The following is a 23,735-nucleotide window of genomic DNA, read 5'->3' on the forward strand; positions in this document are numbered from 1 at the left end:
CGGCCGCGCGCCCTCACCTGCCCGGGGCGGCGCGCGCGGGCGCGGCGGAGGCGGGCCGGTCGCAGGCCGCGGAACCGGCAGGGAGGAGCCTGCGCCTGGCCCGCGGCGGGGACGCAAAGTGAAACTCCTGGAAGTTGCGGGCGCTTGGGGGAGCCGCGCCGGGCCGCGCGCCGATGGCTCTGAGCAAGGCTCTGCGGCTGCTCCGGCGGCTGGAGGCCTCGGGGGAAAGCAGCGTCCTGCTGGAGGCGCGCGGCCGCAGGGACTGCCTGCTCTTCGAGGCCGGCACGGTGGCCACGCTCGGTGAGTGCGGCAGGCGGTGCTGCCCGGGGCTCCCGAGCAGGCGACTCCGCAGTGGCGCGGGGGACTCCGGCCGTTTCCCCCGTCCCCTTCCCCGGGGCGGATGTGCCCGAAGGGGAGGGCGCCTGCCTCTTCTGCTGAGACCGAGGCATACGGGCACCTCCCTTCCCCGAGTAGAGCGGTCCCGGGGGCGCGGAGGCGGCCGAGGACTGGGGGTGGCACGCGCGGGGTGGCCGGTAGGGGCCTGTTTGAATGAAGTGGCGCCGGCACGCCTCAGAGCACGTGCGGCTGCGCCCCGGGACCCAGGCTGCCCGCGGTCCCCCCTTGGGGTCTGCCATCCGCGCGCCTGCCGGCGGGCGGGTCACTCGTGAAGAGCCGCCTCTGGCTTCTGCCCCGCGCTCCCCCGGGACGCGTTCCAGATTCGTGACCATCCGGGAGGGTTGACTTAGGAGCCGGCCTGAGCAAGCGCTTGGCGCTGTTTCTCTTTGGCACCTGTTGATGGAACACGGAATGCCCACTGCTCTGTGATGGCCTCTTCGCTCCTGGAGGGGATGGGGCCAAAGCACCGTTAACCCAGACGCCGGATAAACAGCTGATGGCACCTTGGCCTCAACTAACTGCTTGGTTGAGAGGCGTCACTCCCACAAAGTATAGAACTTGGAGGCAAATACACGACCGGATGACTCTGTACTGGCTGTATTTGATTTTGTGGTTGCTGTTTACTCAGTCGTGTCCGACTCCTTGTGACCCCTTGGACTATAGCCCACCAGGCTCCTCTGTCCATGGAAATTCCCAGGCAAGACTAATAGAGTGGGTTGCCATTTACTTCTCCAGGGGAATCTTCCTAACCCAGGGATATTATGCTTGTCTCGCCATTGCAGGCAGATTCTTTACCACTGAGCCGCCGGGGAAGCCTGGATTTGACCTTAGGTAGTTGCCAAGTCGGTGTATTTCAACTCTGTCAAGACCACCAAGTCTTGACACTGATATTGTGTCAAGGGCTTTAGAGACTATCTCATTTAATTTTCATAGTTCTGGGCTATTACAGTGTCCATATTACAGAGGAGTAAACTGAGGCCTGGAGAGGATAAGAAACTTGCTTGGCTGGGGTGACAGACAGCACTCCCTGACTTCCAGTGGCTGTTTCTGTACTGGTGTACAGAGTGTGGCTTCTTGGAATCACCAGCCATTGGGCTTCTTGTTTGGTGTCTAACATTCATGAGGAAGGGCAGGTAATACCAACATGAGCGAAAGCAGGAAGGATTGTTGGAACTTCAACCTGAACACTGGAGAACAGGCTTACATCTCTTGTCCAGCTGCACTGTCTCCCTTGTTTGTAGCTAAACACAAAGCGCAGAGGAGGGTCTCTACTCCTTTAGGTGGATAACCAGTGCACTTACCCCCACCACACTTTATAATTGACTCGTCTTTTTTTCATATTGTGCACATACATTCTTCAGTTAGATTCTTCAGTATACATCTTGGAAGGACCATCTCTTCTGTTTCCACTTCCTTAATCATTTTATTAACATACGGTTATCTGGCTTGCTTCCAGTCACTCGGTTACTAAAACCATGTCTCCAGTAGTGTCAGCACCATAAGCTGTGCAGTAAATCATGGATTAAATTGTTATCAGATTATTTCAATTTGTACTCTAGCCTGAAAAGTCCAAGTTTGGTCATTTGCTAAGGTCTGGGGAAAAAAAAAATCACAGAAATTTCCATTTCATTTTAAATGTCTACTTCATAACACATTTGTCAGAGCTGAGAGATTAATTGCATGGTACAAAACTACCACTTCATCAAAGAGAGTAAAATATTCGTCAGTTGGATTATAGCAACCTTAATCGAGTTCCTGTATATTTAAGAGTTCCTTTGAAGCCACTGGGCTTCCCTGGTGGCACTAGAGGGAAAGAACTGCCTGCCAGTCCAGGAGATGTAAGAGGCTGGGGGTCAATCCCTGGGTTGGGAAGATCTCCTGGAGAAGGAAATGGCAACCCACTCCAGTATTTTTGCCTAGAAAATCCCACGGACAAGAGGAGCCTGGTGGGCTATGCTTCACAGTGTCACAAAGAGTTGGACACGACTGAAGTGACTTAGCGTACTGTTGAAGCCACTAGGATAAAACAGACTTTATTTTTTCAAAAGTGAAGATTTTTAAATGATTAATGAAAGTAGTATAATGCATATTTTCCATTTGGAAATTAGGCTTGGGCTGAAATCATGTATATTATGCTGGTGATTACAGTACTCTGGATTCTGGAACAGAGGAAGTAGTGAAAGGAAGGGGTGTGGCCTCAGCTCACGTGTAGCCCACATTTGTCACCTAACCTGGCATCCATTTTTCAGTGGACTTTAGCCTGAATGCTTAATTTTTGAAGTCTTTTTTGTGTTAGTCACTCAGTCGTGTCCGACTCTGTGACCCCATGGACTGTAATCTGCCAGGCTCCTCTGTCCCTGGAATTCTCCAGGCAAGAATACTAGAGTGGGTTGCCATTCCCTTCTCCAGGGGATCTTCCCCACCCAGGGATCAAACCCAATTCTCCTACATTGCAGGCAGATTCTTTACTGTCTGAGCGACCAGGGAAGACCTTTTCTTATGTTCAGTTCAGTCGCTCAGTTGTGTCCGACTCTTTGCTACCCCATGATTTGCAGCACTCCAGGCCTCCCTGTCCATCACCAGCTCCTGGAGTTCACTCAGACTCAGGTACATCGAGTCAGTGATGCCATCCAGCCATCTCATCCTCTGTCGTCCCCTTCTCCTCCTGCCCCCAATCCCTCACACCATCAGAGTCTTTTCCAATGAGTCATCAAATGGCCAAAGTACTGGAGTTTCTGCTTTAGCATCATTCCTTCCAAAGAAATCCCAGGGCTGATCTCCTTTAGAATGGACTAGTTGGATCTCCTTGCAGTCCAAGGGACTCTCAAGAGTCTTCTCCAACACCACAGTTCAAAAGCATCAATTCTTCAGTGCTCAACCTTCTTCACAGTCCAACTCTCACATCCATACATGACTACTGGAAAAACCATAGCCTTGACTAGACAGACCTATGTTGGTAAAGTAATGTCTCTGCCTTTGAATATGCTATCTAGGTTGGTCATAACTTTTCTTCCAAGGAGTAAGCGTGTTTTAATTTCATGGCGGCAATCACCATCTGCAGTGATTTTGGAGCCCCCCAAAATAAAGTCTGACACTGTTTCCACTGTTTCCCCATCTATTTCCCAAAGAAACTATTTTTAAAAGGCATTCATTGGGTAATGTTGCTGGTCCCGAGAAGGACTGTAGGAGCCTCTGTTACTGGAAAGTTGTCTCAGACTTTTAGAGCATCCTAAGCATGTCACAATGGGATAGACTGGCTCTGAACTTAAAATGCCCATCTGTGTTCCAAAGGTCTAGCTTTTTGCTTTCCTGGATAAGGTTAAGAGGGCTTTCATTCTCCCCGCCCCCAGCACCCTGCCGGAAAGATGAAGGCTCTGCTTTTGTGGGGGGCAGTGCAGCTGTGGCAGCTTGCATAGCTGGTGGTGGAACCTTGGCCATTCCATGGGGTTCAAGCTTCCTCCTCGGGTCTGCTCTGGTTTCCCTTGATGAGTCTCCCCAGGGAGAAATGAGAGGTCAAGCAGACTCAAGTCAAGGGTTTATTCCCATGGGGGTAGTGGTTTCTGGGTGTTTACTGAGTGGCCCTAGATTCTGTGCAGCTCTGTGGCGGGTACACACTGCTGCTTTTACAGGGATGTGGGTTGGACGAAGGCATAGCTCTTTAGGGCACATCCTAGCCCGTGGGGTCATAAGTTTAAAAGGCTTCCCACTAATGTTTTCAGGTATTGCAGAGACAGGGCTTGACTTAGGTTTTGAGTTTAGGAAAAACTGATGATTTCTGGGTTAGTCCTTCTATTCCAACATGACCTGGGTGGCCACCCGGCCTACCAGCCGGTGAGGAAAACTTCCAAGTTTCAGCTTCTGAAAGATTTGAGAATGTTTCTTTAATATGAATCAGCGGGAACAGGCTATTCCAGAGGCAGAAAAGCCTAACATGTTGGCACCAATTTCAAAGGTTTTAATAGCGTTTTCTTGATGACCTGATTCGGCAGTAGAAAGAAAGAAAGTGGAGTCGCTCAGTCGTGTCCGACTCTTTGCAACCCTATAGACTGCAGCCTACCAGGCTCCTCCATCCATGGGATTTTCCAGGCAAGAGTACTGGAGTGGGGTGCGATTTCCAAGGGCTTCTCAAATATCGATATAAAGGCAGAGCCGGTAACAATTCTCCTGGGTCCATGGTCCACAATTAGCATCCAGATGTTCTCTCATTTGCATACTGGGACAAAAAGTGCTTGCTGTCTTCTTTGTCCCGTTTAGACATCCTCCTCTGGGCCAGATGAAGGGAAGTGTGCGTTGTTCATGGGTTTCGTCCATGTGCAGAGCCAGTGACGAGGCCCCAAAGTCCTGGGTTCTCCAAACAGGCCCCCAGGAGGGGTGGCCTGTGAGTGTGATGTGTTTACACGTGTGTGCGAGGTGTGCAGCCCCGCCTCTCTGCATCCCCCAGCCATGCTCGAGTGAAACAGGCAGCCGGGAGCGGGGTGGGCAGGAGCCCCGTGAGATTTAATTAAGCTAATTACTGAGCCTCCTGAAATCGCTTTCAGCTTCTGAGGGGAAAGGTTCTGTGTAAACACGGGCCTGGGTTCTCCCTGCTGCCACTGTTTGCACAGAGGCCACCCGGTCAGATCTTGTTTGACTTGGAGACTCAGCCGTGGAGCCCAGCAAGGCTCTGTCTGAACAGTTGCCTTGGCCCCTTCGTCAGGCTCCGTAGCCTGGATTTATTTGGTCCGTGACTTGAAGTTTGACCTGCCTGAGAGCATCTGAGAGAGTTGAATGAATCCTCCTGGGTGAGGATTGGAGCTCAGATAGAGCCTGGCGGGGGCTCTGGACTCCTGGCAGGGTGGGGAGCACAGTAGCCTGGTGGACTGTGGTTCCTGAAGAGGCCGTTCCCAGTTAGCTGCAGGTTTGCTCCTCGTAATATCAACAAAATTGCAGGCCAGGTTAGCGTGTGCTTCTGCTGGCTTTTTTGTGACTCACTGGGAGGAATGTGATTTCAGATCTTGCCAGGCTCTTTTTTGGGCTCCGTTCAGTCACTCAGTTGTATCTGACTCTTTGCGACCCCATAGACTGCAGCTCGCCAGGCTTCCCTGTCCATTACCAACTCCTAGAGCTTACTCAAACTCATGTCCATCGAATCAGTGATGCCATCCAACTATCTCATCCTCTGTCATCCCCTTCTCCTCCTGCCCTCAATCTTGCCCAGCATTAGGATCTTTTCCAGTGAGTCAGTTCTTTGTATCAGGTGGCCAAAGTATTGGAGTTTCAGCTTCAGCATCAGTCCTTCAGATGAATATTCAGGACTGATTTCCTTAAGGATTGACTGGTTTGATTTCCTTGCAGTCCGAGGGACTCTCCAGAGTCTTCTCCAACACTACAATTCAAAAGCATCAATTCTTCAGCGCTTAGCTTTCTTTATAGTCCAACTGTCAACATCCATACATGACTACTGGAAAAACCATAGCTTTGACTAGACAAACCTTTGTCGGCAAAGTAATGTCTCTGCTTTTTAATATGCAGTCTAAAGAGTCGGACACGACTGAGCGACTTCACTTTCACTTTTCACTTTTGCATTGGAGAAGGAAATGGCAACCCACTCCGGTATTCTTGCCTGGAGAATCCCAGGAACGGAGGAGCCTGGTGGGCTGCCGTCTATGGGGTCGCATAGAGTCGGACACGACTGAAGTTACTTAGCAGCAGCAGCAGGTTGGTCATAGCTTTTCTTTTGTGGGGGCTGCATGGCTCCAAAACTTTCCTTTAACCTTTAATTGTGAAAAATTTCAAGTGTACACAAAAGTGAAGGAAAAAATGACTCTCCTGTACCTGTTACTCACTGTGGATTGTTGTTTTTCAGTCGCAAAGTTGTGTCCAACTCTGTAACCCCCTGAGTTTGCTCAAACTCATGTCCACTGAGTTGGTGATACCACCCAACCATCTCATCCTCTGTCGCCTGCTTCTCTCGCCCTCAATCTTTCCCAGCATTAGGGCCTTTTCAGTGAGTTGACTGTTTACATCAGGTTGCCAAATTATTGGAGCTTTAGCTTCAGCATCCATCCTTCCAATGAATATTTTGGGTTGATTTCCTTTAGGATTGACTGGTTTGATCTCCTTGGTGTCCAAGGGACTCTCAAGAGTCTTCTCCAACACCACAGGATGAAAGAAAATGAAAGTGAAAGTGAAGTCATTCAGTCGTGTCCGACTCTATGACCCCATGGACTGTAGCCCACCAGGCTCCTCAGTCCGTTCTGTGTCACCTATCCCTGAATTTTTTATGAAAAATAAATCTCCTAACTGATTCATGGCCAAGCAAGTTTTAATTTATTTGGCTCGCTTTCTTTTTTCCTCCCCTACAGCTTGCATTTTGTGCAAGTTCAAAATTTATTAGATGGATTGAAATGTGACCAACAATAGAAATGGTGGTGTGAATTGATTCTGAGGTTCTGGCTGAGATATATTTTTGAGAGTGAACTGACCGCATGGCAAGAATAAACCACAGCCTGGAAGAGCAGGGTGTCCCCTCCTGGGACAGCATTGATGGGCTCAGTGGTTGCACTGCCCCTGGAAGATGGCCAGGCAGGCCTTGCCCCGTGCCTCTCATCAGAATGAGGGGTCGAGCCAAGGGGCTGTGTCCCCTGCTGTTTGCTGACTGCCCCCCTCCCCCCACCCATCTCTGGACCACACTCCAGAGGATCCTGGAATCTCCTCCACACGTGGTACCCAGCCCGCATACAGCCTGCGCTGGTCTCTTCCTAGAGCCCCTGACAGACTGCACAGTGGGTGTGTCCACCCGGGGCCAGGGCAGCAGTGTGGCAAGGCTGCAGGGTGTTAGTGGAAGTGGACGCACACTTGATAGGGTGTCCTCGGGTGTGTGCATGAGGCCCCTGCAGGGTGGTGTGGAGCCTGGAGCCTGGGGGTCAGTGGAAAGAGAAGGCGGCCAGGCTGGGGGCAGCTCTTTCTGCTGGGCACCTTCTGGACCTGACCTTAGTCCTGGGGTGTCCTTCTCGAGCCAAGAGGATAGAACGTGGTTTGTTTTTAGCAGTTTGTGAGCTTGATTGATACCTTAGAATTATTTCCACATGGTGGGTACAAGGCTCTGAGGGTGCCTGGCTCAAACCCAATCGTTGTTGGGCCAGGTGAGCCCTGGGCACCTGGGTGGGTCTGGGTCTCACTCCGGGGTGTTCCTTGGGCACCCAGGTACCCCTTTGTGATTTCTGGCTGCTCAGCTTCTGTTGCTGGATGGTGTCACCTTTTCACCTGAGGATGGGGAGCACAGTCTGTGTTTTTTCCCACTTGAAGTGTCCTTAAAGCCCTGGCAAACTGCCCCAGGCTCAGACTTGGGCATTAGATTGGGGTCCCTAGCATTAGGGTGTGGGTGGTGGCCAGCCCCCCTCCAGGGGAAAATCAGGCTGGCAAAGGTGTGTGCACCTGAGCAAGCTGAGAGCTTGGCAGTGAGACCCCCAGCTGCGCTGGCATCTCCAGGCTGCGGGTCTGGAGGGCAATTCGTTAGATGCTGGATTCTCAGCAGAAGTCAACACCAAACAGCCCATTTACAGGCACTTCCTGCTTCCAAGACTTGCTGGAAGGCGACTAGGGGCCCTGTTATGTAAATGTGTCCTTCTTAGGGACAGTTTACTGAAAAACCTCAGAAACCTTGACCCAGTGTCCTGTGGCTAGAGTGTCTCAGGAGACACACACACGGACCCATTCTGCTTCAAGGATGTCTGTTACAGAGTGCTTTGGATTTTCAGGTGGTCAAATAAACTTTGGTTCACTTGATCATCCTAGCTAATGCTCGTGGGTGCTTGCCTCGTACCAGGCACTGTTTGAGGTTTACATGGATTGACTGCTTCAGCCCTTACAGAGGGGCAGGTCCTGATAATCTCCATTTACGCTTGGAGAAACTGAGGCACAGGGATGGGTAAGAGCTTGCCTGACGTTCTGTTTCTAGTTAGTGGCCGAGCCGCGACTTGAACAAGTCTAGGAGGCTCCAGAGAGCGATGTGTTGGCTGAAGTCTCGTGCTTAGGAAAATAAGAAAACCCACTGTATGAAAAACCGTTTTTTGTCCCGTGTTGCTCTGCTTATCTTGGGCTTCAGGATGCATGTGTGTTCAGTGAAAGAGAAGGGCTGCTGGTGAAAGTGAGCATCCATGCCGCCTCCCGACCGTGACTGGGTTTGAGCTCAGGAGTTGTGCCGCGTGGGCTTAGCTGCCCCTCAGCAAATGGGATCTCCCTGGACCAGGAATGGAACCTGAGTCCCCCGTCTGCCAGGCGGATCCTGAAACCCCTGGACCACAGGGAAGTCCCCCATCTGACACTTTTATAGAGCGGTGTCCAGCTGGGGGAAGCAGTCCCCTCCTTCCTGAGTGGCGTGTGAGATATTACGAACGGGAGATCTTCACGGGAAGTGTGTGGGTTCCGCGTTCTGGCAGGGCCAAGCCCTGTGCCAGGCCTTATCCTTCTCTGAGGACACCCTGATGCCTAGAGCAGAGCGTGGCTGGGACTCAGGGCTCAGAAGGAAGCACTGGGGTCCTCAGTAGAGATGGCAGCGAGACCCCAGGCTCCTAAGGACACGCATCTCTATTGAGGCTGGTCCAACAGGGGACACATAGTGTCTTCCTGAAGCTTGCCTCGATTTTGAGTGGGGCGAGGTTCCTGAGGAAGTGTGCTGGGTGCCCCTCAGGGCGTATCTTCCTGTCCTCCACCTGCTTGTCCTGGGGGCCTGGGAGTGGCTCTGCCAAGGGGGCAGACAGACCACTTTGCACTCGAGGTTGGGCACCAGGCACCTGGTGTGGGTCCAGTGGAGCCAGCAAAGCGCCCCACCCAGGAAGGCTGGATGCACCTGGTGGGTGCTGGCGATGTAGCGGTCTGTACTCAGGATATACGATTTGCTTATATAGCTGCTTGCTTTAGAAAATGAATCCAGGCGGGAGGATTCACTCTGAGCATGTTAACTGTGGAGGGCGGGCAGGGCAGCTCTTTCTGGTTCTTGGGAGCAATTCCAAAGTGCAGATGCAAAAGTCTGAACTTAATTTTAAGGCTGGTTTTCTGAGGATATGGAACTCTCCCAGAGAGGTTTCTGTAATATCAAGGGAGCTGGTACTTAATTCTGTTCCTGCATCTCTGCCCACTTCCGCCCCGCCTCCTCCGCTCCCTGAGGCTGCGGGCGTGATGGGCCACCCCTCCCACCTCCTGGACGCTGTGCTCTGCTCTCTGACTCTTGTGTATTTCAGGGAAACCATATGCTCCCCAAGAGCAGGACATCCTCCTCTGCTACTTCTGCTCTTTGACAAGGTCTGAGGTGATGGCCAGGGCAAAACAGATGGTGAGAAAGGAAGAGAGGGGTTCTCTGTCCTCTAAGGCACTGTGAGGTCTCACACAGCAGACCCTGGGCCACCAAATGCTCCGCTAGTAACGGGGTTGACATGGGAGGTGGAGGTGGGTTGGGAAGTGGGCAGGGTGTTCAGGACTGATGCTCAGACCCATGGGAGACCTGGGATAGTCTGGTCACCGTGCAAGATCTAGGAAAAAGGCCAGGTTTGACGTGAGCACTGCGTACAGCTCATCTCTGCTGGCCGGCTGCCTTTTGTGTTCTGCTTGTACTGACATTCCTGACAGGTGGTAGTAATCTCTACTCAGGAAAAGCAGACTCCTTTCCTTTCCTCACTTCTGACCCTGGAATGTTCTAGTGATAAGTCCTCCCGCCCCCTCACCTGTTTCCTTTCCTGCCTCTTGGTAAGAGAGAGGAGACCTGAATTTTAGCCCTGAGTCCTTAGGCTGTTCCTCCCGTGGGGGAATTTAGTGAATCCCCCAGGCCTCAGAATCCTCATCTGAAAACAAATGAATAGCCGCCTCTCCTGCCTTCCCCCACTCTCAGATTCCTTGTGTCTTTAAAAAAAAAAACAAAAAACAAACCTTAAACACTGATCATAAGCAAATAAGCAATGCCCCTACTTTACACACCTAGTTAAAATTATAAGCCACCCAGAAATTTGAATCTGAGGAGAAATGACTTGGAAAGTAAAATCTAACATGACTGAGATCTAAGATTCAAGTAAACCTAGGAATCTGATGCTATACATTTTAAATTGGAGACATCAATTAATTAAAATGCATGAGATTGTCTCTCCTTGATTCCGGCCCTTTCCTATAATCAGCAAAAAAATATTTTAAGTCATATCAACTTAAGCTTAAATCAGGAATATAACAGTATTTATTAAAGTATTATTGTTGCTGGTGTGTAGTCACTAAGTCATATCCAGCTCTTTTGCAGCCCCGTGGACTGCAGCCCACCAGGCTCCTCTATCCATGGGATTTTCCAGGCAAAAATACTGGAGTGGGTTGCCATTTCCTTCTCCAGGGTCACCTTCCCGACCCAGGGATCAAACCCACATCACTTGCGTCTGCTGCATTGGCAGGTGGATTCTTTACCACTGAGCCTCCAGAGAAGCCATTAAAGTATCATATACTGTGTCAGTTCAGTAGCTCTTTTAGCAGATTCTTATTAATATCTACTGACATCCCCAAAAGTCATACCTTTCATCATATTGTGTAGCTTTTTTTTTTTTTTTAATAATCTAGACTGGGGTAGGGTGAGTTCTGTGTCTGGGGATGTGTGGGCTTGTTTTATCTGTCTGTTTTTATTGCCTGTATGTTGCATGGACTTAGCTTCACCATCAATCTTATCGGTGGCTGATAAATATATGTCAGAAAAACTGTTTAAGCAGAGACAGTCCTCTGCTGCTCCTGCCTCCCAACCAAGCAGAGCTGAGGTCAGGCAAAGCCAGCTGGCCCCTGCTGGCGGAGAGGGGTGGGGGTGGGGAGAGCGTCAAGGGCAGCAGCGTTGTCCCTGCTCCGGCGGACAGGACCGTGATACTCGCCTCATGGCCTGTTCCAGCAAGGACTTGTTTGCTCCTGTTTACATAGTGTGGATAGAGAAAGGAATATTGAAAAATGAGGGCTGGAAATAACTTGCTGCCCACCCAGGCCTGTGCTTAGTTGCTCAGTCGTGTCTGACTCTTTGCCACCTCATGGACTGTGGCCCGCCAGGCTCCTCTGTCCGTGGGATTCTCCAGGAAAGAATACTGGAGTGAGTTGCCATGCCCTCCTCCAGGGGATCGTCCCAACTCAGGGATCCAACCCAGGTCTCCCACATTGCAGGTGGATTCTTTACTGTTTGAGCCACCAGAGAGCCAGGCCCTTATAACAGTGTCCAAGTGCCTAGTGGCACTTGCTTCTCTTTTCACTGGGACAGCTAGAAGGAGTGGAGAAGAAAACAGCAACCCACTCCAGTATTCTTGCTTGGAGAATCCTGTGGACAGGGGAGCCTGGTGGGCTGCTTGCTGTCCATAGGGTCGCCCAGAGGCGGACATGACTGAGGTGACTTAGCATGCATGCATGCATTGGAGAAGGAAATGGCAACCCATTCCAGTGTTCTTGCCTGGAGAATCCCAGGGACAGAGGAACCTGGTGGATTGCTGTCTATGGGGTTGGACAGAGTCAGACACGACTGAAGCGGCTTAGCAGCAGCACTAGGAGAGGAGCCAGGGAGGAGGAGCCTGTGGACCGGGGGGAGGGGCCTGTGGCTGGGGGGAGGAGCCTGTGGACCGGGGGGAGGAGCCTGTGGACCAGGAGGGGATGTGCTGGTAGACCAGGGGAAAGAGCTGCAGCCAGATCACATCCTTGTGGGTAACACAAGAGGGCCAGCAGTAGAGCTGCAAGAATAGAATTCCACGTTGAAGTCGTATGTCTCTGGAGTGGACCAACAGAATCTTATACTTCCCATTTTTAAGGGCTACTTTCGTCTCTCTCCAGACACATGGTATTTGGGGTAAAGACTGAGAGAGTTCATCTGGTATAAATTGATTTTAACGAGGAGTAACAAAACTATTGCAATTATTTCTCTAAGTTTTACTTGTTTGTTGACAGGGGAAGAGGTATGATATCCATTAGGGTGTTAAAAATATGGATATCTGCAAAGACCTCAGGAGTCTGGGATGGAACCACAGGGCAAAGTCCAGGACTCTGTGCCAGGTTCTGGAGTGAGATGTGGGGGTGGGAAGAGTGGGTGAGGAGGGCTGAACTCCTGTTTTCTCCCAAGCCCCCCTGCTTTCCAAGCTGTGACTGTGGGTCTGAATCTGTCCATAATGGGTGCTTTTTTTCTAATTCACAAAAAGGCACCGTATGGCCTGGAGACTGCCCTGGAGAATGTGGGCAGCTCATGGCCCTTTTTAGCTTGTGTGGTTGTGATAAAATTTTAATCCAACCACAGAACTGGTCGTTGTAGCCTGCCTTTACAACACAGGGACCAGACCTATCTATGAAGTGAGAAATGATAGTGATGTACCATTGCACACGGATGGTACCACACTTCGGGGGTTTCTGGGTGTGTGTCTGACTTCAGTAGCACCTTCCCCCTTTTGGTTTCTGGGTCAACTGGCTGTTAGAAAAATTAGGCTACTGAGAGCTTATTAGAATTTTGTCTTAAAAGAGAAAACAGAACCAGAATGAAGACTAGAGGAATGATCCTGTAAAGAAAGTTCAAAGTTCATGAGCTTTAGAGGGTGGGCCTGTGACTTCAGTTTGGTTCCTGCCTTGCTCCTGGGTCTTGCAGAAGAGCCATCATATCTGTAGTTCTGTCTTCTCCCCTCCTGAATGCTCTCGGGGTCTTTGGGTGCAGATGCTAAGACTGTCCACTTATGAAATCCAGGAGCCAGACCCCGGTGTCTCTAAGTGCATTGACCTGACATCTGGCACTTGCTTGGCAACACTCTGGGAGGACGGACAGATGCATTCGTGTGTACATGCACAGTGGGGATGGGAGAACAGGTGAAATAAGATTGGGAAAATGTTGATGTCTGTTTGAGCTAGGTGATAGGTATGTGAGAGTTCATTAGACTTAGTGAATTAATAAAGTGGCTGCTTTTCAAGCTCAAGATGAAAATCTAAAGTTTTCCCATATACCATCATTAGTCAGTTAGAGTGTGCAATAGGAAAAACAGGTTCCACGCCCAGTAACAACAGTTTCTGGGAATAAACATAAATGTAAAGCTATAAAACTTTATAGACGCACTGAGTAAGTGAAAAGGTACAGCATATTCTTGGGAAAGGAACATCAACATTATAAAAAGTGTGTTCTCAATAAATCTGTAAATACAAGTACCTATGAGTAAAATCCAGTCAACAGGACTTTGATGTAAAGCTTACAGGCTGATTTTAAAGTATCTGGGACTCTCCCCCTCTCCCCACTTAATCTTGTGTTTACCTTAATTAATCTTCCCATTTTGAGTAATGGCAGCCACCACCCCCCCTCACCTTGGGCTTCCCGGTGGTAAAGAGTCTGGCAGTGGCAGAGATGCAAGAGACACAGGTTCAATCCCTGGGTTGGGAAGATACCCTGAAGCAGGAAATGGCTAACCACTCCAGTATTCTTGCCTGGGCAAACCCATGAACACAGGAGCCTGGCGGGCTGTGGTCCTCGGCGTTGCGAAGAGTTGGGCACGACTGAGCACACGCATAGCACCCCACCCTGCAGGTGTGGGCGTAATAACTCCAGACAGAACCTGTGAGTCCTCCAGATCCTGCTCGCTTCTTCAGTTCCATCCAGTCCACCGGTGCATCGAGACCCACTTTCCCTCTAGAATGGATCTGAATCCAGCAGGTCCCCTGTTGCAGCTGCAGCCCTGCTGGTCCAGCCATTGCCTCCCCTCACTTAGACCACACGCCACCTCCTAACTGGCCTCCTGACTGCCACTCCCGGGCCGTCCCGTCACCCCACACTGACGCTGGCCAAGCCTGCACAGCCTGTGTCCTGTGCCCCAGCTCTTTTTTCCAGCCTCATCCCCCACCGCGTCCTGGGCTCAGTCCTCTCTAGGGACCCTGAGTGATTCCTTCCTCATTATCCCTGCTCACACTATGCGATCTGCCTGGCCGCCTTGTCCTCATCCAAGCCCAACTTAGTGACTTCAGTGAGACGTTCCCAACCACCCCAGCCAAGCTAGCCCGCGGCCCCCACGCCCCAGCTGTCTCCGTTGCAACACCTGTTTTCTTGTCCCTGTAGCACATGTCGCCAAAATCACCTCATGTGTTTGCTTGTGCCGTCTGCTGGGTCTTGAGAATGCCAGCTCCTTGGGAGCAGGATGTTGGAGGTTGCGTTGTGTGTCCGCCCAAAAAGATATGTTGACTGTCACCTTACTTGGGAGTCTAGTCCTTGTCACCAGAATTAAGGTGCTGATGGAGATGAGGTCTTCCTGGAGTCGACGGGCCCTTAATCTGGTGGGACCAGGTGTCCTTGTAAGAAGAGGAGACACATACACACCGAGGGGAGGAGGTCATGTGAAGACACGGACACAGAGGGGTGTTGGCCAGGCGAAGACAGAGGCAGAGGCGAGAGTGATGCTGCTAGCAGCCAGGGAACACCCTGGGCTTCCAGAAGCGGGAAGAGGCAGGAAGGACCCTCCCGAGAGCCCCCCGAGGGAGCCGGCCCTGCCAGCTCCTGGATTTTGCTGTTGTTTAATTACCTGCGGTTGTTTCAATCGCTTGTAGTACTTTGTTTGGCAATCCTAGGAAACTAATAAGAGGAGTGTTGTCTTCTCAACACTGTCTGATGTGCGGAGAGACTCAGAAACACTGCTGAATGATGAAGAAATGGCCAAAATAGTCAAGGAGATTTTGAAAAAGATCAGGACAGACTTGATCTACCAGATAGTAAATCATACTGTAAAGTCATAACGGTGATACGGCACAAGTCAATAGGCTGGAGGCGAGGGCTCGGAACAGACTCATGTAAATAGAGTAGTTTAGTTTCTTATTAAGGTGACAAGTTTAAATCAGCTGGGAAAAGCTGGCTCAGTAAATGGTGTTTGTGCAACTTGGCACTTCCTTCATTCAGCGAATATTTAAGAGCGGGTCCTCCTTGGCCCTCTGGTCAGAGAGGAGAAGGCCTGGCTCTCCTCCGGGGACTGAGTGGTCTTTGCAGCCGTTCACACGGATGTCCGCTGCTCACTAGCTTCTCTCCAGCTTAAAGCTTTGTGCCCGCAGGAGCTAGTGAAAGTGTTAATTGCTCAATTGTGTCCAACTCTTTGCAACCCTGTGGACTGTAGCCCACCAGGCTCCTCTATCCATTGGATTCTCCCAGCAAGAATACTGAAGTGGGTAGCCATTCCCTTCTCCAGGGAATCTTCCCCACCCAGGGACTGAACCCACAGTGCCTGCATTGCAGGCAGATTCTTTATAAAAAGGCTAGGATCCTTTATAAAACCCCTATAGTTCTGGATTCCTGGGTTCACAAAGAGGCATGCCTAGTTACAAGGGTTGTCACACTTAAGGAAGCCCCAGGCCTGGTGTCCCCATCAGGGCTTCGTCATTCATGAAGTTCATTTTGGCCATAAGCCGTGTTATCTAGTGACATGGGGGATGTTTTACCTTTAAGGACTTTCAGGGAACCAGAGCTAGAGAGTTTGAAAAAGGTTTTGTTAAGCCCATGTGGACATGAATTAAGTTAGAGCCCTACATTAAATCATATATAAATTCCAGAGGTACTTAAGTGTTAACTGTAAAGAAATCTCACTTTTAAAGCATTAGAAGAAAATATAGGAGAAACTTTCACAGTGTGATGGTATGAAAAGCCTTTCTAAGCAAAGCATAAGACTCAAAAGTCATAAAGGAAAAGTAACCTAAGAGATTTAAGAACTATTTTTTATTGACATATAACATATAGAGAAAAATGAACAAATTCTGAGTGGACAGCTTCATGAATTTTCATGAAATGAACTTGCCATATAACCAGCGTGCAGGTCTGGAAACAGGATTGGAGGCATCTAGCTCAGCTGGTAAAGCATCCGCCCGCAATGTGGGAGACCTGGGTTCGATCCCTGGGTTGGGAAGATCCCCTGGAGAAGGGAAAGGCTCCCCACTCCAGTATTCTGGCCTGGAGAATCCCATGGACTGTATAGTTCACCGGGTGACAAAGAGTCAGACACGACTGAGTGACTTTCACTTTCACTTTCGCACCCCTGGCTCCTCCTGTGTCAGACTGAGAGATTTGATTACATAAAAATTTAAAGCTCTGGAATATCAAAAGACACCATAAATATAGTTAAAAGACAAGCGGGAAACTGGAATGAAACTCTGTACAGCCTTCTGCAACATATGCAGGGATGAGAGATTGATGGCCTTTGTACACTATAAAACATGCCTATAGATCACAAAGAAGGATCAGTCATCCAACAGAAATAGTGGCTGAAGCCATACATTCTTGAGAAAAAGTCCAAATGGCCTGAGCAGTGGAGCCTCGTTGTCATTCTTGTTATGTCTCATGAGCAGCTCTCCAGATCAGCCCCGTGGGCTCCCAGACAAGCCCAGATCCGACTTGTCTCCGAGGGACACACCTGCTCAGCTGAGTTCCCGCCCATCAGGGCAGGGCTCAGGTGCTGTGGCCAGGTCAGGCGTGGCAGGAAGTAGGATGGGGCCACCATGGCCAGAGGTTGGGGCTGGTGGGAGGTGTGGCAACTGTCGGAAAAATCCAGAGTTGGGGAGGGCCAAACAGAACCCCCTGGAAGGCGGGGTGGGGTGGGGTGGGGTGCGGGGACAGGCTTTAGAGGCATTCTGTAAAGTCAGGCTTCCCCAGAGGGGAAACACTCACGAAAGGATTTCCTGGGCAGATGGCCGGGGTGGGACCTCTGGACAGGGTGCCCCCAACCTGGGAGACGCCCAGCACGAGGTAGCGCTGGAAAGGTGGCCAGGCCCCGCAATAAACCCTCCTGCCCAGCCAGCCCGGTCCGCCCGAGACACCTTTGACCTTTAGTTCTCAGAACACACACTGACACCTGACGGTGACCAGTGTCCTTGGTGTGTCCTTGGGGGATCCCTGCTGCAAAGATGTGCAGATTCTAAGGTCAGGGTCTGAGCCAGCCACGGGCTTCTCTGTTCCAGACTGGAGCTGATTCCAGGTAAGGAAAGCCTTTGGCTGGAGGAGACAATTTCCAGTCAATGAAACAGTGTTATCTAGGTTCATTTGAGGTTTCTTCTGCCCTTTTGTGGGGCTTCCCTTGTGGCTCAGAGGTTAAAGCGTCTGCCTCCAATGTGGGAGACCCAGGTTCGATCCCTGGGTCGGGAAGATCCCCTGGAGAAGGAAATGGCAATCCACTCCAGTATTCTTGCCTGGAGAATCCCATGGATGGAGAAGCCTAGTAGGTTACAGTCCACGGGGTCGCAAAGAGTCGGACACGACTGAGCGACTTCACCTTCACCTTCTGCCCTTTCGTAACAGAAAAATGTGTGACGGTCTCCCCCGACCCTGCCGATTTTGGGTGGGGCCTCTGTGACTAGGCAGGTGTGTTTAGCTAATAGACTTAAATGGAGAAAGAGGCCAAACCTGTCACAGCCACGCCCCCAGATAGGACCTCTGTGTGGGATTTAAGCAGAGAAGTGGTATTAACATGTCTGCTCCGAGCTGCACTTCCATCAGCTCTCCTGGACCTGTGTGCTCCTAAGTTTGTCACAGAGGTCCCCAAAGAGTGTGGATGCAAAGCTAGGGCAGTCTGTGAGCATCAAACTGCTCTGGTCAGATCCCTAATGAATCCGATCAAACAAAAAATTGTAAAAATCAGAGAAGCCTAGGAAATGAATAGTGGGGCTGTTGTCTGGATTCTGGATTAAAATACAGAGGAGGAATTGACCTTGGGGAGCTTGACCCACTGGCACACCAGCCTCCTGGAACTGTGCCCCCTCCTCACCTGCTCGTATCCTGCCCCAAACCTGGCAGCCTTGCTGGGGGTGGGATGGGCATTGTGTTTCTCACTGCTGCTCCCCCCGGGGCCCCTCACCCTCCCAAGAAGGCCGCCTACCTCCCAGCCTTGCTCGCATTCATGGCAGGCTGGGATTCTGCCGCCTCTCCTGCCCCCGTCCTCGGCGAGGTCGTGCCCATGAGGTCTGCCACCCTCGCCTGGTCACTCCCAAGTCTTTCCTCCCATCTCCTTCACACCCCAGACCTGCTCATCACCAGTCATCACACGCCCTGGGAGTCTAGCCCCAGGCGTGCACTCTGCTGCCTTCTGCCCTCCTGCCCGCTCAGGACCTCTGCTCAGACCTTGAGTTTCTGGTCCCTGAGCCTTACCCCCACCTTCCCTGCCCTCCCATCTGGTCTTCCCTCCTTATCCAACCGTGCCGATCGTCCGCCTCTTGAACACACTGTCCACTCTTCTAATGGTTCTGTCTCCTCATTCTGGCCAGGCACAGTCCACAGCCCCGAGCTAGTCCTATCCCCTGACTCCACACACATTCTCATGTTGCTGGACGCTTCTGGAGAAAACCCTGAGCGCACGATTGGTCTGTCACAACTTCCTAAGTGTCTCTGGTGCTGTTCGGTAGTCTGGGTGCATTTGCCTGCTCGGATTTCCCTCCCGCTCCCCCAGGTGCCTGTTTCTCATCTTCTCAAGCCGTCAACACCTTGGCCCTCTCAGCTCATGATTTCACTCCCTGTGTGAAAGAATAAAATAGTTAAAATACCGAGAGAATAAAATAGTTAAGAAGAGAACTTTGACAAGCTCTGACGTGTCCTCTGCCTGCCCCGTGCGGCTGGCACCGCCTCCCTCTGTATGGGTGCGCTGCCCTCCCAGCTCCTGCACCTCTCTCTTCTCACCAGTCCTGTCCCGTCTCACCTGTGAAGACTCCGTCCCCAGTTTCCCCTTCCTTCCTAGCTGGGTGATTTCCACTGTTACACCAACAGGTGATGTATCTCATTTTTGTTGTTCAGTCACCAAGTCGTGTCCGACTCTTTGGGACCCCATGGACAGTAGCACGCCAGGCTTCCCTGTCCTTCACCATCTCCCAGAGTTTGTTCAAACTCATGCCCATTGAGTCGGTGATGCCATCCAACCATCTCATCCTCTGTCTCCCTCTTCTCCTCCTACCTTCAATCTTTCCAGCATCTGGGTCTTTTCCAGTGAGTCAGCTCTTTGCATCAGGTGGCCAAAGGATTGGAGCTTCAGCTTCAGCATCAGTCCTTCCAATGAACATTCAGGACTGATCTCCTTTAGGATTGACTGGTTTGATCTCCTTGCAGTCCAAGGGCCTCTCAAGAGTCTTCTCTGACACCACAGTTCAAAAGCATTAATTCTTCAATGCTTGGCCTTCTTTATGGTCCAACTCTCACATCCATACATGACTATGGGAAAAACCATAGCTTTGACTACCCAGACCTTTGTTGGCAAAGTGATGTTTCTGATTTTTAATATGCTGTCTAGGTTGGTCATAGCTTTTCTTCCAAGGAGCAAGTGTCTTTTAATTTCATGGCTGCAGTTACCATCTGCAGTGATTTTGGAGCCCAAGAAAATAAAATATGTCACTATTTCCATTGTTTCCCCATCTATTTGCTATGAAGTGGTGGGACCGCATACCATGATCTTCGTTTTTTGAATGTGGAGTTTTAAGCCAGCTTTTTCACTCTCCTCTTTCACCTTCATCTAGAGGCTCTTTAGTCCCTCTTCGCTTTCTGTGATTCGAGTGGTATCATCTGCATACCTGAGGTTGTTATTTCTCCCAGTGACCTCATGTTTAGAAACACCCTGTCTCCACAGCACCCCTACCTCCTTGCTCCACCCCATCCTCCTGTGAAGGGTCTGTCCTTGTATGCCGTCTCTGCTCTCTCCTCCTGTTTCCTAGTCAGGCTTAGGGGCATGCCACTCCTCTGAAGCCTTTCCTCGGAGTCCCCGGAGATTGCCAGCTTGCCGGATGGATCCCTTGCAGGTCTGTCCTCCGCCCCGTAGCATCACCCAGGGATCACACCTCCTTCCTGAAAGATGCTTCTCCTCCTGGTTCTATTCCTGCCTCACACTGCTCCCCCAGCGCCTGGGCCAGCCGCTTGCACAGCAGACATCTAGCATCCTTGTTGAGTGATGGGGTTGACATGCAAAAAGGTGTTTTCTTTCCCCGTCTCTCTGACTCCCTTCCTGCCCCTCACATTGTGTTGTGCCCAGTTGCTCAGTTGTGTCCAATTCTTTGTGGCCCCATGGACTGTAGCCCACCAGGCTTCCCTGTCCATGGCATTTTCCAGGCAAGAATACTGCAGTGAGGTGCCATTTCCTCTTCCAGGGCATCTTCCCGACCCAGGGATCACACCTGCGTCTCCTGCATTGGCAGGTGGGTTCTTTATCACTGGTGCCACCTGGGAAGCCCCATGTTGTGTTAGACAGTATATATGGATCTCCAGTGCAGGAGACCTGGGTTCGATCCCCTGGGTTGGGAAGATCCCCTGGAGGAGGAAATGGCAACCCACCCCAGTATTCTTGCCTGGAGAATCCCATGAATAGAGGAGCCTGGCGGGCTGCAGTCTGTGGATTCTTCTTAGCCACTAAACAACAAAATGGCTTCTAAAGGTAGGTGTGTATGCATGCATGGGAACAGGGCTTCTCTGCGCAGGAGGAGACCCACAGGCAGGGTTTGGTGGAGGTGGGAGGGGCATTCAGGTGGAGTAAGGAAGTACTTCTTTCTGAGTCATGATGATGTTGAGAGGGGGAAATACCCCGGAACTGGCCTGGCTGGTCAGTTAGAGAAGAAACTGGAAAAGTAGCTGGGAGTGGAGCCTCCAGCGCCAGACCCGGGGGGCAGGGCGGTGGAACTAACATGTTAGTTACAGGAAGCAAATGGAAGGGTTTGTTGTAGGTGGAAGTGAGGCATCAGGACTTGTTCTGTGTTCGGGGTGGAATCCCTGGGGAGGGGTTGGACATCTGTGGGCAGGCCATGAACTTGGCCTGAAGGGTCTACCTCTCCCCTGTGTCCAAAGAGAAGCACACACACCTCTGTGGAAAAGGGGGTGATTTACGCTCCTTCTTGTGCTCTGCAGGGTGGGATGGTCCTGCAGTCAGCCTGGTCCAGCCCTTGGTGCCCTCTCCTGGAGGTGTAGGAACTGCTGAGCAGGACTTCGCCCCATCGCCTGGCTCCATCAGAAGCATAGTCAGCCTTCTGTCAGTACTTTTTTAAAGGGCCAGATTCCTTCTTTTTAGGGGAAAAAAAAAAGACTCAACTCTCAAGGCCCAATGTCCAGCCCAACGCTCAAGCCCTCTTGTCCGGGGAGGACAGGCCTCCCTTCCCTGGTCTGGTCACGCCAGCCTCTGCTGACTCTACTGCAAGGAGGGGAGTTTGTCCAGCTGTGGCTGCAAGAGATGGTCCATTGTCCTCTTTTCCCCTCTGGCTGGTGGTACACACGAGCTCATTCTTGCAGGGAGGCAGTGCATCTGCTTAGGTAGCATTTTTTTTTCTTTTAGTGTCCCCTGCCAACGACTCACCACTGACCTTTTTGTGTGGCTTGGACTTTTTGGAGAGAAAGGTTGGGGATAGCACAGCAAAGTGTCCTAGCCGGGCTGACGTGTCTGCCTGATTGGCTTTGTCTTGGTTCTCAAGCTTCTGTTTCAGACTGATGTTTTGATTTCCACTTTGCTTAGCAACCACCCCCCCCCCCCCCACCCCCACCCCCGCCCAGCAGCCTCCACCCGCCCCCCACCCGCCTGCCCGAGGAAGGCCATTGTCTTTCTGGAGCGCTGCTTCAGCTCCCAACTGATAATTCTGGAAGGAACGGCCACAAGCCGGTCTGAGCCGAGCTCAGAATTAGCACATGAAGAAGACAGTGACCTGGATCTGAGTGATTCTGTCCTCTGGAGACCATGAAATAGAAGAAGCTGGTATAATATCTGGACCAGGGACACAGCCACAAGGGGTGCCTCAGTCTTGGGCCGTCTGCATGGTTAAATTGACCTACTTATTTTTCTGACCCGTGGGCTGGGCCTTGCTGGAATTTCCTTAAGGCGTGTGATTGTGGAAAATATTGTGAAAGAAAGAAACACATGTGCTTGGGTTGATGACTGGTCCAGACAGCTCGCCTGCTGACCAGGAGCACGGCCTGCTTGGCCTGAGTTTTAAGGAGCAGAGCAGATTCTGGCTGCATTGCTGAGCCCTGTGGCTCCCAGGAGCCCTGCCCCAGCCCTGGGATGTCTGACGACAGAGCCCTGTCCTGGGAACCAGCATCTTGGACCGGCTTCGCTCTGCTGGGGCAAGCGCTGTCCCCTGCAGGGGAGCCCTTGCCCTTCCACTGCCCTTGGCCCACTGGATACCAGGGATGGGATGGTGGTCCCCCAGGCTCCTCTTTGCCACATCCAGGCTGTCCTCCTTCCCTCCGCTGTAAAAGCAGTCAGCTAGGAATCTCACGTCCAGCGCCCACCAGGAGGTCTTTCTAGGTTCATCTAAGCATCCAAACTGTCAACACCCCACTCTGTACCCAGGACAGGAACCAGAGCTCCTGGTGGGGCCACACGGAGTGTTCTTCTATGCAGTCACCGTCACAGCAGCCCTGTCACCGGCGTGCATGCTGGGCGTGGGGCGGGGGGGCCGCGGGAAGGGCGTGGATGACAGGGCGTCTTGCTGAGACGCCTCACCCCTGCTCCCGGTCACCGCAGAATGCAGTGTTGGTGGCTCAGCTTCCAGGCTCCCTTAAAGGCCTGCTCCGTTCAAGGAGTCTTCCTGGGCCCTCATCATCGTGTCTGTCAGCTGTGATTCCTGCTAGTCCAGGGTTTGCTGCCAGGTGGTCCGTTTCTGCCTTACTGTCGTCTAGTAACATGGATGGTGTTTATCAGTTTACGGGACTGGGAGGCTAACCTAGGGTCAGATTCTCTTGCAGGCTCTGTTGACCCTTCGTCCACGCACACCACAGAACCATATTGCCCTCTGTCCCTCCTTGAGATTGCCTGTTTCCTTGCTGGCTTTACCTTCTTTTCTGTCAGCCCAGCTGCTCCATCTGCGTCAGATGTTGCCGTTTTCATGTGCCACCTTCGTCTTTCCAGCTCATCCCTCAGTTCTCCAATTTCACTCACTTTGACCCCAGAGAAACTGCGATCCCGTGAACCTGCCACCCCTTAAAAATTTTTTTCCACATATATATATATATTTTTCCATTATGGTTTATTGTAGGATATCAAATATAGTTCCCTCTGTGATATATAGTAGAAACTTGTGGTTGATTCTATAGAATAGTTTGCATCTGCGAATCCCGAATCCCCAGTCCACCCCTCTCCCATCCTGTCTCCATCTTGTTAACCGTAAGTCTGTTCTCTGTGTCTGAAGTCTGTTTCTGTTTTGTAGATTACTTCATTTGTGTCATATTTTATTTAAAAAATTTTTTAAATTTTATTTTTGGCTACACTGGGTGAAAGGAATGGCAAACCACTCCAGTCTTCTTGCCTCGAGAACCCCTTGAGCAGTATGAAAAGGCAAAAAGATATGACCCCGGAAAATGAGCCCCCCAGGTCAGTAGGTGTCCGATATGCTACTGGGGAAGAGCAGAGAAAGAGTGAAGAGGCTGG

General features: G+C 51.2%; 1 protein-coding gene across 1 annotated transcript in view; it reads left to right on the top strand.

Moving 5' to 3' along the window:
• Window positions 1-97: 97 nt before the first annotated feature.
• SYNJ2 (synaptojanin 2) overlaps window positions 98-23,735 on the top strand; it is a 102,436-nt gene continuing 78,798 nt past the window's right edge. Inside the window, exon 1 of the mRNA XM_040238896.1 lies at window positions 98-300. Within this exon, the coding sequence (XP_040094830.1) occupies window positions 174-300 (127 nt within the window). The 5' untranslated portion in view covers window positions 98-173. The remainder of the gene's footprint in view (window positions 301-23,735) is intronic.

Source organism: Oryx dammah, unplaced genomic scaffold (assembly GCF_014754425.2).
Source record: "Oryx dammah isolate SB20612 unplaced genomic scaffold, SCBI_Odam_1.1 HiC_scaffold_4, whole genome shotgun sequence".
NCBI lineage: Eukaryota > Metazoa > Chordata > Mammalia > Artiodactyla > Bovidae > Oryx > Oryx dammah.